The sequence below is a fragment of the Hoplias malabaricus genome, chromosome 2, assembly GCF_029633855.1.
Source record: "Hoplias malabaricus isolate fHopMal1 chromosome 2, fHopMal1.hap1, whole genome shotgun sequence".
NCBI lineage: Eukaryota > Metazoa > Chordata > Actinopteri > Characiformes > Erythrinidae > Hoplias > Hoplias malabaricus.
Genome location: NC_089801.1, coordinates 12,481,830 through 12,497,510, shown reverse-complemented (window position 1 = coordinate 12,497,510; position 15,681 = coordinate 12,481,830). Strand labels below are relative to the sequence as shown.

At 38.8% G+C, this 15,681-nt stretch overlaps 1 protein-coding gene across 1 annotated transcript; it reads right to left on the bottom strand.

Moving 5' to 3' along the window:
• Positions 1–427: 427 nt before the first annotated feature.
• Positions 428–15,435, bottom strand: LOC136687483 (adipose secreted signaling protein). Its single transcript, XM_066661937.1, has 6 exons — positions 15,335–15,435; positions 8,446–8,553; positions 7,315–7,451; positions 5,528–5,678; positions 3,558–3,683; positions 428–2,049 (listed from the first exon to the last, which is right to left on the bottom strand). The coding sequence occupies exons 2-6, from the start codon at positions 8,462–8,464 to the stop codon at positions 1,952–1,954; spliced, it is 531 nt and encodes a 176-aa protein (XP_066518034.1). The 5' UTR covers positions 8,465–8,553; positions 15,335–15,435; the 3' UTR covers positions 428–1,951.
• Positions 15,436–15,681: the final 246 nt, after the last annotated feature.

Genomic DNA, 15,681 nt, shown 5'->3' with positions numbered 1-15,681 from the left:
GAAACAATAAATCCCTAGAAAATTCACCAGAGGATTTGTTCTCATTTTGAAAGAACTACAAAAACAGTTAAATGCCCTGAAACAACGCTTTGAAACAGTACTAATATAAACCAGAATGTATGTAATATATATTTATATATATATATATATATATATTATAGGATTTAAAGTCTTAACTTTTTACATTCTCCATCATGGGACTTATAACTGTAGCCTTTTACACAACACAAACACACCGTTTCACCAGTAAAAAGAAGCAAACGAAAAGAAAATGCTTTGCAGTTTCATGAGTTGCATATATTTACAGAAGTGATTTAGCCACAGAATACCACCAAGTTTTTATGAGTTTTCCACTGAGTTACCATTGACTGTCAGAACTCTAAAACCCAGAGTAAGGACACCGAGTAACAGTTTAAAAGTTCTAGATTCTATTTATTATTATATTACCCCACTGGGATATTTCTTTTTTTTTCAGCATACACTTCTTGATACAATTCTGATTAATTAATCTGAACATTCAAACATCAATCAACAAAATGTACAGTTCAGGCAGAAACAGGAAATACAAGAGCTTTTTTAATGGATATACACTGACAAAGTGCCAATATGAATATGTGATATACTGGATTGGTGGCTTATAATTTATTAATCTTGAAATAATAATAAAAAATGATAGCAAACTAATATTTAGAAAATTTCAGAGTGTTATAACATTGGGAAATTTACAAATTATGCAGTAAATCACAGGTTTGCTAGAGACCACTTAATCAAAATACACCCTTCAGTTTTGAAGGACAGAATTGAAGCATAAACACACCGTAAAAGCAGTGTTTAAAGGAAAGTGCCATGAAAACTTGAAATTGATTGCTAGTTTGTAGTTTGTTTAGAAATTGTGCTTGACAGCTACTTAAACATCCAATCCAGCTGAAGATATAGTAGGATTTAAAGGATAAATAAATAAATAAAATGTAGTTAAAAATGCAGCTAAACTAAAATTTCATTTTTTCCTTCTCTTTAAAACAACTTCTTTGTTGAATGCTATGTTTCATTCTATCTTTCACAACTAAACTGAAATGTAAATCTGTAATGCTTGTTATTTTAAATAATCTCTCCAAGGTCCTGACCTTATTCCTGGTATTGACTAACGATTGCAGGCCCTAATATTCTGACACTGTGCATCTGCCCACTGGTGCTCAAGTGGACAGCAGTCTTTTCACTGACTGTTAATGTACAACAAATTATTTTGCCAGAAATATATGCATTATAAATACAATTATGTGAATTTAAATATTCAAGTGCATTTCATTAGATTATTTATAAATGGTGTGAATAGGGAGGAAGCACATGAACATGTAGAATATGTTAAACTCTCCTCCACATATCTCTGAAACGCAGTAACGCAGTAGTGCCCTCTATACACCTAGTTGTTATGTGAATTCAAAAATAAGCCCACAAAATGCAGCAAGACTGATGATAAAGCTAAATAAACCTGCTTAGGACAAACACTTTCATTCCTACCTGAAGACAACCACCCAGTTTAGATTTAACACGGTCGTCTATAACTGAGACATACTTAGCAAAATTCAAAAAACAGATGCTCCTCAGCCATTGATTTGAACTTGCCACAGTTCGTATGTCTTTGGCCAGGGGACTTTAATATTGCTTGTAGTTGGTTCTGAAACTACACTGTTTTCCAACTCCAGCTCCAGTGATCCACTATTTAATGAGCCCCTCTGTGAACTGGAACATCCCAAACATGTCAGAAGTTGGCTAAAGCATAAGCTTGGTGACATTAAATTCCAACCTCAAAAGGCCAAAGTTCTGTGCATCGCTGAAACTGGAGTTGGGGCTCACCAAGGTTTGAGCACATACTGAGCCACATGCACTGTGTTCCTTTCCTTGTCTCAGTCCATGCTGATAAGATGATAATAAAGGAAGGAAGCAGCTGTGGTCAGATCTTCTTTCTGTCATTGGTTTTTGTAGGTGTCTCTTTCTCTGTCCCCAGGCACCGCACACCCTCCAGCAACATCGGGGTGCCATGGTGGCGGTCTGTGAAAATTCAGATGAACAGTCAAAATATGTCTGAAGTAATACATTAATTAAAAATTAGAAATTTTGCAAACGTTTTTGTCCATTTCTTGTTTTTATTTTTTTCAGAATTTATTTGTGAATAAGTTAAATGTTAACATGTTAAAAATACGCTAAACTCAGAAACTATTAACTGAAACATGGCATATAGGTTTGCTTCGTGTAGACTCTGGCAGCAATCACTGGGGTTAGGATTATATTGTAAATTGTCAGACATCTTACAGCTGGTATTGTGGTTTAAAAAGTGAAAAGGTTGTTGTCAGAAGTGGGATTCGAACCCACGCCTCCAGGGGAGACTGCGACCTGAACGCAGCGCCTTAGACCGCTCGGCCATCCTGACAGCTACATGTCAAAGGTGTAGTTTTGAAACTGTAGATTGACAGACACTGCAGTTGTGAACTTGAACCACATTCAGATTTATAGAGTGGTTGTATTTCACAATTTACAATTTTATTTATTTATTTTATTTAAATTCGTGTTTTTGTCCCATTCATAGCCCCAGTTTGTTCAGTTTTCCCAAGTAAAAGTCTCTCTCTGTGTTTTTAAACTAGCAAAAAAGAAGGAGACATTAATGTGGAAACTTATTCAGTTGTGCCCACAAATTAAGAAAATGTGCTCACAAATTGCACTATGCTCCCTCAAAGCAGATTCAGCTCTAGCCATGCACATTCAAACATACAGTATCTGGCACTATCTTTCACCATATCTGATAAAAAATTAATATATAGCAACCCCCAGTCACGTTTTATAATGAGACAAATTGCTGTATGTGCCACAAGATGGCGCGGTTGTGTTGTTTATTCAGAAATGGCCTGACTTGTACGCTGTAGTACTGTTCACGCAGTTCAGATGAAAGTAGTGGCGGAAGTCCAAATGTCACACAGGATTATGATGAGCTTTCTCTGACGAAGGACAAAGAACATGAGGAACAACCAGATGGCGTTTATACGTGTGTGTGGCCATGTTTTAAATATATGTGGGGAGATCTGGTTGCCTACAAATGCAATTATGCATTTTTTTAAACTAAAATAAGATAAAATAATAATCTGGTTTGTTGATATGATGGGGAACATGAAATAGTTGGTGTCGGCCCATAGAGAAACGGTAAATAATAAGGCCCCACTCACAAAAACAAAAAGTAAAAAAAGCAGTACTCAGGTATTACTGGGGTGGTAAAGTCAAGGGTGTGTTTTCAGTTGGTTTAGATAGGGAAAGTAAATGTATAATATCACATTGTACTTGCATAAAGGTGTCTAAAACCCTGCCAATTGAAATGATGTATGATCCTCTAAGGGACACGGTTTGACCTTCAAACCATGGTTTTATTTTTAAGACTAAATTTACCGTGTACCTCAACAGTTCAATGATCCAACGAAGTTGATCATAATGCATCACAAAGTTGGGAATACAAATATGCGAATACCTTTACTTTGCTTCATGTTATGTAAGACTGTGTGTGTGTTTCTCACCCATCACCCGGGCCTGGACTCGAACACGAACACTGCTGTCCCTTCTGCTTCTGTTCACTAGGGTCAGCTCCTCTTGTACCACACCTTCCTGAAGTGCACTGTACTCACACACCACTTTAACACCACCTACACACACACACAGAGACAAAGAGAAGGAGTGGGGAAGGGCAGAGAGAGAGGGAGGGGGAGGGAGGGGTGGACATGAAGGAGTGCAAATGGACAGACAGAAGAAAGGAACATTCAGAGACAGAGAAGAATGGTTATTCCAGAGTAGCACTATGCCCAGCTCTCAAACCTTAGGGTACTCAAGCTCCAACTCTGTCATTTAAATGAGTTTTAAAGGTACAGGATTATGAGGCATGACACACACACAGAAGCTAAAATTTAACATAAAATAATGTTTGTTGTCACTATATAATCATAGACTTAAGTTGTTTTAAAGTGCACCCATTTTGGAAACAGACAGTTAAATTGCGTGTACACATTCTGGGAGGGGTATAAAGCCTGTGTTCTGTAAAGTGATGGAGCCTAATCCATAATCCTTTGGAACGAGATTGACTGGTGTAAATTATCTAGAAATAATAATCAGTTCCTGATCTCAGTAATTTCCTCATGATTGAATGCAGTCAAATTATCACAAAAATGTTCACAAATCCAGGGTAAACCCCCCCAAAAGAGTAGATGATTTTACTATGGAAAAGGGGTGAAAACTACCTAAAAATGCATTTGATTGTAGAAGAAATATTGATGTCCACACAATATTAGCTATGTAGTGTATAACTGCAAAAGCTATGGTAGTTATGTTACCTAAGTGTGTCAAAATACAAAAGACAGGATGCAATAATAGCCTGATAAAGCCTACAGCCATTTCCCAAATTGATAAAGAGTGAAAATGACATGGAAATGAGTCAAAGCATCAGGGAATAGGAAATGTTAAAAAGGCAAGTGCACATTAGAAAAGAAAACCAAATCCTAATAATCAGAGTTAGAATCAATAGAAAGAACATGGTTATACAAAATATATATTGAAGCAACCTGTTGACCATGTACAAATATCTGAATATCTAAATATGATCAGTTCTTAGCTTTGAAAATGTTGTTTTATTAATAATGAATAAATTTTCTCCAATTTGTGTCCCTTCAAATCCCTCTGTAACCTGATTCTATACTAATTCCAATGTCAAATTCCATTATAAATGGTGCAGATTTAACACTGTCACCTTTGCAGGCATCAAATCATAATTACTGCAACATTTAATGTGTAATGGGCATTTAAATAAAAACCTAACAGCATTTGTGTTACAGTTTTAGCCTGAAAAGCATGCAGACCAGATGTTTATATGTTTATTTTATGACTTTCGTTTTATTCATTCATCTAACACGTCTTTATGGTAATAAAAGAAAGAGAGAGGCTCCCTCCTGCTGGCTCACAGCCATCAGTTGGAGCACCTCCAGCCAATGTGATGAAAGTATTGATCCACAGAAAAATGATGCTGCCGTAAATACACATGCAGTATTCCTGCTAATGAAGGGATCGATGGCAGTGTGAAAGGTGAGTGTGGTTATTGATCTGTCTCTGTTGTACAGCACTTAGGTGGATATCTGAAGCACTAACAAGATCTTAGTCCCATGTAAACAGATCCAGATGCAGTATTCACTTAAAGAGTCATGTCTAAGTCCAACTGGTGTCAGAATATAGATGGGAAACAATCTAAGCTACCAACTCCTGAATGATCATGGAAATATGGAAAAACACACTTGAAATCAGCTAAGACCTTATATGTAGTAGTATGTAGTTTTAAAAGTTATGTCCAAAGGATTCTTATTGGTATAATAAGGATTATCTACCATTTTTTTTAAAAAATGGGTAAATATGGACTAAGGGGACTGTGTTATGTATATGTTTTGCTAAGGTGAGACTTTGTTTTCCGTCTGTGATTTGTCTTCTGTGTCAGAGAGGAAAAGAGTACCTTCAGTGCGTGGTATGATGCGCGTGGCACGCAGTCGTGGTTTAGCGGTGGTCCTCAGGGCTGGGGAGAGGGTGGTGTCTTTGCCCAGATTGGGAACTTGTGAGATAATGAAGATGATCTCATACTTGTGCTGGATTCTTAGGAAACCGGCCTGAAAAGAAAGACACAGTGCTACACAATAGTTTCCTGTAACTTTTGATTAATGCATAGAGGAATAAAAGCTATTGTAAGTAAAAAGGTTTGGAGTCACTTATTTTGTATACCTTACAAGTAAAGCAGAAAGACAAGAGAGCAGAAAAACAAGCACTGTGAAGCACATGTGCTCACGTTCTGAAGCTCCGATGTCACTTTTTACAGCTTTAAAAACCATGTTTGAGTGAATTACAACCATGGTATTTGTTTAAATAAAATAAATCAATAAAACTAAATTGGGCGGCACGGTGACGCAGCAGGTAGTGTCACAGTCGATTCCCGCTCCGGGTGACTGTCTGTGAGGAGTGTGGTGTGTTCTCCCCGTGTCTGTATGGATTTCCTCCAGGTGTTCTGGTTTCCTCCCACAATCCAAAAACACACTTTGGTAGGTGGATTGGCGACTCAAAAGTGGTAGTGTGTGTGTGTTGCCCTGTGAAGGACACAGGGCACTGGTGCCCCCTCCAGGGTGAAAATGCTTTTGTAGTGGGCAGTGATCAAAGAGCGCCCCGGCACTTTTGAATCTTTTCCCGAAGCAGTTACGTGGCTGTTCGCTAAAATGAAACAGTGAAGCGAGCGCGGAGCTACAGGAAGCGAGCACATGTGCTGCACAGTGCTTGTTTTTCTCTTGCTGTTGCTGTTTTTTGCTCCATTTTCTTGATTCTGTGTGCTCGTTGAGTTTGACTTGCTCGATTTAATGTCATTTTTACGCTCTCATTATTTTTAATTTAGGCAGTCCACAGAAACTTTTGTAGTTTATTTCTCTGCATTTGACCCATCTGTGGTAGTGGACACACAAACACACACTAGTGAGGAATTATTCACAAACACTAGACGCAGTGAACACATACACAACAGGCAGGAGCAGGGGTCTGCCAACCACCTTGGCGCCCAGGGTTAAGTGCCTTGCTCAAGGTCACTTCAGCCGTAAATTAATTTTTTCCTTGCTTATCCCTGGAATTGAACTGGTGACCCTCCAGCCCAAGTTTTAGATTATAAGACCAAGAGAACCAACACTTTAAGTAAACATTTGGAGCTGCATTCCCGATAGCAAGGAGACGGTGGACCACTGTTGGCCCACTGAGGGCAAAGTTGGAGGTCCACTAGTGTTTTGCACAGCGTTTTCTGAGCAGACCACTGGTGATTAAACAGAATTTTAAACAAAATGCCACATTTTACCACTTTTTCATTCACAGGGCAATTGACATTTTTTTCTTCATTAGGTTCTTTTTGTTATCCTTTATAAATAAGATTAGTAAATTATTCTAATCCAGCACAGTGTCAACATTTTTATCATAATCATTTTATATCAGGCTTATACTCATTATTATATCTCTCATAGTTGTTGGTAATATTTGTATTAGTTTGTTTTGCAGAATAAAAGTCTGTGAATTTAAAATCTGATTGAGGAGATTAAAAATGAGTTATATCCTGTACAGGACAGTAATCTGAGTGGTCTACAGTCAGTGGTGTGCCAGCCAGTGGACTGATATATGCTCACTGTCTGGGATATTGCTGGTACACTGAGTGAAATGAAAGAAATTGTGATGTAAGAAGAAATACTGGGCAGATGCTGTGTTTGCTGACCCCTTGCTCACCTTGACCAGGTATGCTCCGTCCGGTTCAATCACAGCAGAAATGACCTTGTCCTCCTGTGTGTCATCGCCACTCTCACTGAGAGGATCCTCCTCCGCATCGTCAGGGAAACGCACGCCACCCCCTTTCGATGTAGAGCCTGTTAGAGCAGGGGAAGGTGGGAGGAAGAGAGAGAGAAAAAGAGGTATAATCAGAGAGAATGAATGGAACAGAGACACATGCAGAGATGATGATACACATTTGAGATACTCAACTCGATGTGTGGGAGAAGAAAGAAAAGAGAACCTTGAAAATAGGCTTAGAAACTAATCTACGGGTAATATTTTATCAGTCCATTCATCGAGGAATTTTCACACAATGTGAACAGCTCAGCTGATGTTTTCAAATTGAAGTAAAAATTGATTATTTAAGTACTCATTGTTACTTTTTTACTATTTTGTATTGGATTGTAAGGGATTGGTGCCTGTGCAAGGAGGGACCAAAAGAATCCTAAAAGAAATCTTCAGTGGCTCAAAAAGAAGACAGTATGGAGGAGTGCAAAACTTTCAGCCATTTTACCAGTATTGGCTGCATCTGAGCTCGTATTAAAGCCCTCTGCCGAGGTGTAGGGCATTAACCTTGATTAGCCCTGGGATGTGCGCACTGTGTGCCAAAAAATAAAAGTTCTTCCTCCTTTTGTTTTTTTTTTTTCAGTGTCCCTTTGATAAAGAAGGATGTTCACTTATTTCTTTTACATTTTTTGTGATAGCCATCCTTTCCCTTGGTGTTGTTTGTTCCTGTTCCTACATAAGACCAAACCTAATAATCAACATTGTTTTTCCATCCATTTTTTAGGCATCTCCTTTTAAGGTGTATTTTCTTAAGGGCTTTCCTGTGGATCTCGTAATGCTGTGGTAGAGCACAGGAACAGCTCCAGTACAGCCTGGCTTCTATAAATAGTGTAAATATTATTATTATATTTAGAGTGATCCTTCCTTTTTGCTTAGCACTTGGGTCTTTTAAACCCCTGGTGGCTACCTTGCTGGCCTAACCTCCAAAGCCTGATAAGCCACCACGGTTACATTGATGAACAGACCAATATGGTCATAAAATCACATGTATGTATATACACACACACACACACTGATACTGACTTTTTCTTCCTGTTGCCATGTCAACATAGGGCCAGGGAAGACCAGTGGTGATAAAGGATGTCAGTGAAATGGCATCTCTCTAATGACCAGCCAGTCACTCTCAGGGTCCTGTCAAGAGAAAAGATACAGTAACCTTTCAGATCTGATCCTTCACTTTTTTTAAAAGACTCACATTGTACATTTTATGTGTTTTTTTTTTTATTGTTGTTGTTGCTGTTTTTTTGTTTTTTTTTGGGAGGGGGGTTGTTTTTTTATCAGTAACATCTTTCAATAAACCTGTAATTCAAATTTACAATATTATTTTATAATTAGTCTGTTTTTAACATTAATTTAATTGAATTACATCTGTCCTGATTGGCTGCCCTGTACTGTGCTTCATTCATAAATCATAAGGGTGAAATACGCAGAAAAAACATGTTACGTTTATACATAAAAGGTAAAGTAAGATAACACTTTGAGCAGAGTCCAAAAGAGTAATTTTGAGACATGCATTTTTAATGTCTGTTTCTTAAAGATAGCTTGACTGACACATTTGCTTCCTGACAGACAAGAACAGCACAACATTTAATTGCTTTTCCCAAAACATTCACCCTATGGACTCTGCTACAGACTGTGTGCAGTAACAAAACTCCTTATTATACCTTGTTGTGCCTCAGAAGGCTAAACTATTTTATGCTGAATGAGTGGAAGCTGTTCATTTGAGACTGATTTTTAAAATAAATATGTTTTATATTACAAATGGTTTTCAAAATGAGGATTTATGTGTCCCCTTTAAATACAAGCTTCAGTGACTTGAAATTGCAGCATGAACTGGCAGAAACAGCTAACTAGCAGTGCTGCTTCCTTCATCTATTTTTAGTTTCAACAACAGAGAATGGGAGAAAACACGAACAGTCTGGACAGTCAGATTAGTCAAGCGCCATGTGTGCATCAAAAAATGTATAATCATTAAATAAGAATCAGAGAAATTTAGAGAAAACTATATACAAGTGAAAAGGCCACTTTTCACATCACATCAGTGATGGCTGGCTGTAGTGTTTAGGCCCTAAGGTGGCACTGCATTAAAACAGACATGGTTCCATAGTGGAAATGATTGCATGGGCTCAGAAACACTTCCAGAAACACTTTCAGAAACCACCCAGCATGTTAAAAGCACACAGTTCAAAAGTCTGAATCAATGATAGTATGAGGGGACATTAGTGGACATGGCTTTGGTGACTTGCACTTATGTGAAGGCACCGTTAATGCTGAATGATATATAAATATATACAGGTTTTGGTACAACATGCTAGCATCCAGACCTCATCTTTTTCAGGGAAGGCTTTACTTATTTTTGCAAGACTACACCAAACCACATTTTGCATTTATTTATTCATTGTATATCAGAGCAAAACTAGTTTAGCTGCACTGGAATAATGTGGTGCATTATTACATTAAAATTAACTTGAAATTAAATGGGATGCTCTGCAGCACTTGCACATGCTCAATGCCATGCGATGTCTAGACTCCAACGTTGGGCTGTAGAGCAATAAAAGCCATCTCTGGAGTGATGGGGCACAATCCAATACCTTTGGGATGAGCTGGAATGGTGTTTGTGTTTAGGAACTCCCGACACCAGTGCTTGACCCCACTAATGCTTTCATGCCAGAAAGAAAATTAATTCCTCACAGCAATGTTCTAACGTCTAGTGTAAAGCTTTCCAATGAGATTTTAAGTTTCACATGCATGAAAAGGGGATCACTACCTATTGATCCCCTTGATTTCAGATGAAATGTTCAATGAGTATGTGTCCATAGACTATTGGCATTACAGAGTATTTATACATGAGAATCACCCTGGCTTTATAAAATAACACAAATCCCATGAGATTAATAATATTCACCAAGGGATAAACCACCCCAAGATCATTTGAACTTCATTTGAATGGGTTTGAATCATGAATGCTGATGACCTTCTGAAAGTCAGGGATGATCTCACAAAGCCTCTGGGAGCTGGAGTTCTGTGTGTGGATCACGTTTGCTTTTTCATGGCTGAGTTGAGATAAGGTTAATACTGAACCCAGATCAGCCCTGCTGCTCAGGCTGAAGAGTTATGGACTTGGATTAGGCTCAACATGACTGACACTCGTATCAAGAATTACTGAGAGTTGGACACATGTCTGAAGAGATACTGCTGGTGCTTGAAGATGAACAAAAATGTATACCATAACTGTATAAAATATAAAAGCCTTTGGCAGGAAATCTTTCCTCACAAAAATTACATGACTATTAACAGCACCTGGAGGTACCGTAATGTAGTCATTTCATATGTTAAGGTGTCCCAGTGTCATCAGTGTGTATAAAGGCATTCTATTGGTAGTTACAGACAAAGTAAAGTCAGACCTCAGCAAGACCAGTTTACCAGTGTAGATGGATGTGAGTTCACTATTTGGCAATTAACAGGTCACTGTTATGCCTTCTATTATAAATGATCACTAACTATTTTTAATGTGTTTACAACCTAATTTATATCCATTGACAAACAAATTTTGAACCACCCCTGGAGGAGACCCAGACAGACAGGGAGAGCACATCAAACGTCTCAAAGACTGTCACCCAAGGTGGAGATTGAACTCACATCCTCAAGATCTAGGAGCTGTGTGAAAGCAACGCTACCAGCAGCCCCTCTATGCTGCCACCAGACAAACTCATTGACAATAATCCAGTATAATAGCCAACTGATCTCTTAAAAATGGAAATACTTATCAGTTCTGGATCCGTTTTCCTTTCCACACAACTATGAATACTTAGTTCTGAAAGTCACGTCTGTCACAGAGAAAGATGGCTTGATCATTAATAGCGGAATATCATGTAGAAGCATAACAGAGCAGTCTTTAGCCTCCTGAACAGGAAGGGGTTTGTAGATGGCAAAAGTGAAAAGGCAGAACAATGCTACATTTTGTGGCCAAAGGTTTGTGAACATATAGTTACCCGTTATTTCTGAAATCACGGTTATTAACATAGGCTCGTGAAGCTCTGCCATTCTGCTGGTAAGTGCTTTTCTAATGTGTCCATAAACATTTGGACATATAATGTAGCTTAGTAAGATAGCAATTTAAAAGCATAGACTTGGATCACTCCATTTCTAGATTAGAAGGGACCTTTAAGCTGTGTAAATGGATTGATTTTTCAGAAGGACATAACCTACATCAAGACTATCAGTTATGGCCATCCCAGTTCCCAAGAGGCTATATAGCTCCATTCTGTAATGTTCAGCTTTTAGCAGCACACACCATTACACACATACAAACACGACTCTTAACAGGGGTAGGAGAGCAAAAGCAAGAAATATGCTGCCATAAATACTGTGGATAAACTAAGAAGACAGTGGCTATTTGTCAGTTCTAGGCTTTTCGCTCATTCACACTACAAAGCCACACCTTACCAACAGCTAAGCTATTAGCTTAGCTGGAAAACTAAGCTATGAATATTGGCTTTTAAACATAATTCCACAGGATAAACACTGCAGGAGGAGAGCCTAGGACTTTGGAATTAATTGAGACAACATGCGACGGAACCAGACCTCCTAATTATTTATAAGATGCAGTGAAAGCCACCATGGGACCATTCACAGTAAATGTATTAGTGTGTTCGTTAGTATCATAGACCATCCTTCATTTCCAGTCCAGGCAGAAAGGAGAAGGTCATAACGCAATAAATGGAAAAACTAAAGTTAAAAGTGAGAGATCCTACCAACCATGCAAGACAAATAAACAGAACTTTAATTTTTGAGAAACAGGGAAAACACAAAGCTCCACACTTTGCTTCAGATCTGAAAATACCTACAGTTATTTATTTATTTATTTATTTATCTTGGATCTTCCTCGACTGGGAGACAACAACTCAGTGCTAATGTGTCTGAAAGTATGTGGAGCTGTCAAGATGATTTTACAGGGAAAAGGAAATGGACATAAAAAAGTAGCTAATCAAATAAATAAGCCCCAGGGCACAGACCTCAACATCACTGTATGCGTTTGGAATTATTAACATCATGAAAAGCAGAACACGGCAACAAATTCATCTCACATCACACATTCGCACACAGACACACCTGCACAGTTAATCCACCTACCCTTGTGTTTTTGGACTCCTCGCAGACAGTGATTTGAGGTAGAGTTTGCACACACATCTCCAAGGTGCATATATTTGAACGTTAGGTGTGAATATTCATCCATTATCTGTAACCGCTTATCCAATTTAGGGTCGCGGGGGGTCCAGAGCCTACCTGGAATCATCGGGCGCAAGGCGGGAATACACCCTGGAGGGGACACACCAACTCCTCACAGACAGTCACCCGGAGCGGGAATCGAACCCACAACCTCCAGGCCCCTGGAGCTGTGTGACTGCGACACTACCTGCTGCGCCACCGTGCCGCCCTAGGTATGAATAATTAGACACAAATATAAAACAGCACAGCATAGAAAACAATGTGAAACTATAAGATTTCATAACCCCTGGCTTTAGAGAGTGATATATTTAATAGCTTTTAAATATAGATTTTATTCCGTCCTGAGACCTAATTCTCATCTCAGGAAGCACACAGGAAGGAATTAATAACTAAGCAGCCCTACTGACCTGAAAATCTTTAGGGTTTATCTGTGTCATTATACTAGGACAGCTGTGTGCTTGGAAATTCTCAGTGATAGCAGGAATTACATATGAATCAAAGAGGCTTAAGTCAACCTGAGCTAAAGCTGGAGTAAGGAAAGATATTCTGGCCTTTTAACAGTGTCTGAAATATCTCACACAAATCTGCTGTGACGTGCTGAAGGTAACAAAGAGGTTTTATGTAACTCTCGTCACTAGTGAATGGGGAATAACAGCTGCAGACGAAATGCAGGTACACAGAGAATAAAGCGTCAGACATCCCAGGGGCACAATGATTTGACAAAGAGGAAACTCCATGAGGTGAGACAAGTAGCGTCCAGGCATCATTCACATTCATAAGAGTGTTTCCAGACACAGGTTCTGGAATTTGTTAAGGTCTTAAATTTAAATCTGACTAATGCTTACTGCATTATAAATATAAAAGGTGGCAAAATGGACTCTAAGGAGGATTGGCCTAAGCCCTGTTCTGACAGAATACAATTTACATGGGGGTCCTTGAATCATATCCTCTATTACTTCGTTAGTATTCCTCTGGGATTTTACAGCCATCTGGATTTCCATCATAGTGTTTTCTCCCTATTCCCTGAGAAAGTATTAACTTGAATTAAGTACAAAAGCTTTTTGAACTTCCACTAACAAAATATCATTGGACAGCTTACCAGTCTTGGAGGAGAACACTTACAAATCGGGGCTTGGTTTCACAAAAGCATCTTAAAACTAAATAAATTCTTAAGTAGTAGAGTGAGCTTCACACTGAACAGTAAAGAGATACAGATCTCCCTGTAAAGATTGTGTTAGCACTAAGATATTTTAGGGAAACAGGGCCCAAGGAAGAGGGCCATCCTAGAAATTCAGAGAATTTTCATGCTCCATTTGGGATCAAACTGAGAATCTGATGATCGATCCAATGCTTAGAAAGTCACACCATTTAGAAGCGCCCCAATGGACTTTTAATATTGGCTACCCATTGCATTTAACTTATAACACTGCTATATTTCTTATGGTTTTAAGGTGCCACTCCTGCTTCTTTTAGCCTCAGCTTGCTCAGTGAGTGTCTGGACCACAGAAACTCTATAGCTAATACTGACTGTAGATAAATGTTGACTAAAACATTTTACCCATTTGCCGGCTGTTCTTATAGCTCCATTATGTCCATTTGAAACACACGAGGGGCTTGTTTATGAGCAGATGACTTGGGTGAAGTGAGATGGGGCAGAGAAAATACACTAAAATGTGCAGAATAGGGTAACTTAAGGATCTGACCCTGGAGGCACTGATGTATAATTCACCAGAAGCACAACCCAAGAGAATAATGTTTAAAAATAATGACAATCATTTTAGGAAAATTGCTGTGGGTTATTATAAAAATTGCAGGCTTATCTTGGTATGCCAAAGCTGCAGCACAAATGACAGATGCAAGGGAGCGACGGGACACAAGATGCACAGTGGGTGAGCCAGTACGTGTGGACTCAGAGGATACGAATTTTTGGCCTGGTACTGCTACTGAACTCATGCTGTGTCTGTCTCCAGTACTGGACACACAGTCTCTCTTGGACACCTTGTAAACTACAATAACATGGCAGGAAAAATTTCATGACAGCCAGACCTGGATTTGGTTGCATTTACCTTAGAAGAGTAGGCTGCTCATTTTGGATTATACTTTCTGGATCACAAATACCACTCCAGCACATTTTTAAGGTATTGGAAGGAGCCACATCACTCAAGAAAACACAATTGCATACCTCCACAGCCCATAGCTTGGCTTTTGAGGCTCACATACCACTGCTCCCATTTTACTCCATGCTTTTCTAAAGAAACTATACAAAATTTGTGTATACAGTCTGAATAACTGCTTTACTTGTGCCAATAAGTAAAAAATATTTTTAAAGGATCTTTAAATGGAAGTTAATGAAATAAGTAAATGTTTCCTAGGAATTTTAGAGCATTTCTACTGCTCCATTCAACCTGACATGTTCACGCCTTGTGAAGAAAGGCTGGCATTTGCTAATACCTTGAAAATATGAAATTAACCATAAATTAGACGCATGATTTTGCAGCAAAAACAACGATACCTTCACCAAGAAAACTGTACTTGCAAATAAGGCGAAAAGGCACAGAGAGAAAGAAAGCCCATATTACTCATATTCACACACATCTTTAAAGGATCTGGCAACCATCCTGATTTCTACAAGTAAACAAGCTGTTCGAATACTGTTGGATAAATTATAAAACATGTCACTTACTCTTTCTTTGAGGGATGTGTACTGACGGAGGGGTGTGCTCTCCCCTGCCCACTGTCTCTGTTGCTGTCCCTGTCCTAGACGCAGTGTACAGTGAAAACCGCACAGCAGCCTATTCCTTGAGCCACCCGTTTCCGCCATAACCCGCCCCTTGCACGCTCCTATTGGCTGAAAGACTCATCCTTACGTTGTGATTGGCTCGTAGTCTGGGCGCTCTAAAATATACAGACATCTGACGTCCCTGCTTTGGTGGATTTTTTTTTATTTCTACCTGTTTTCTGTCTCCGTGCTCTGATTGGCCTGTATTTAGTCTCCATTAATTTATTAGTTCATATACTCATGCAATAGAT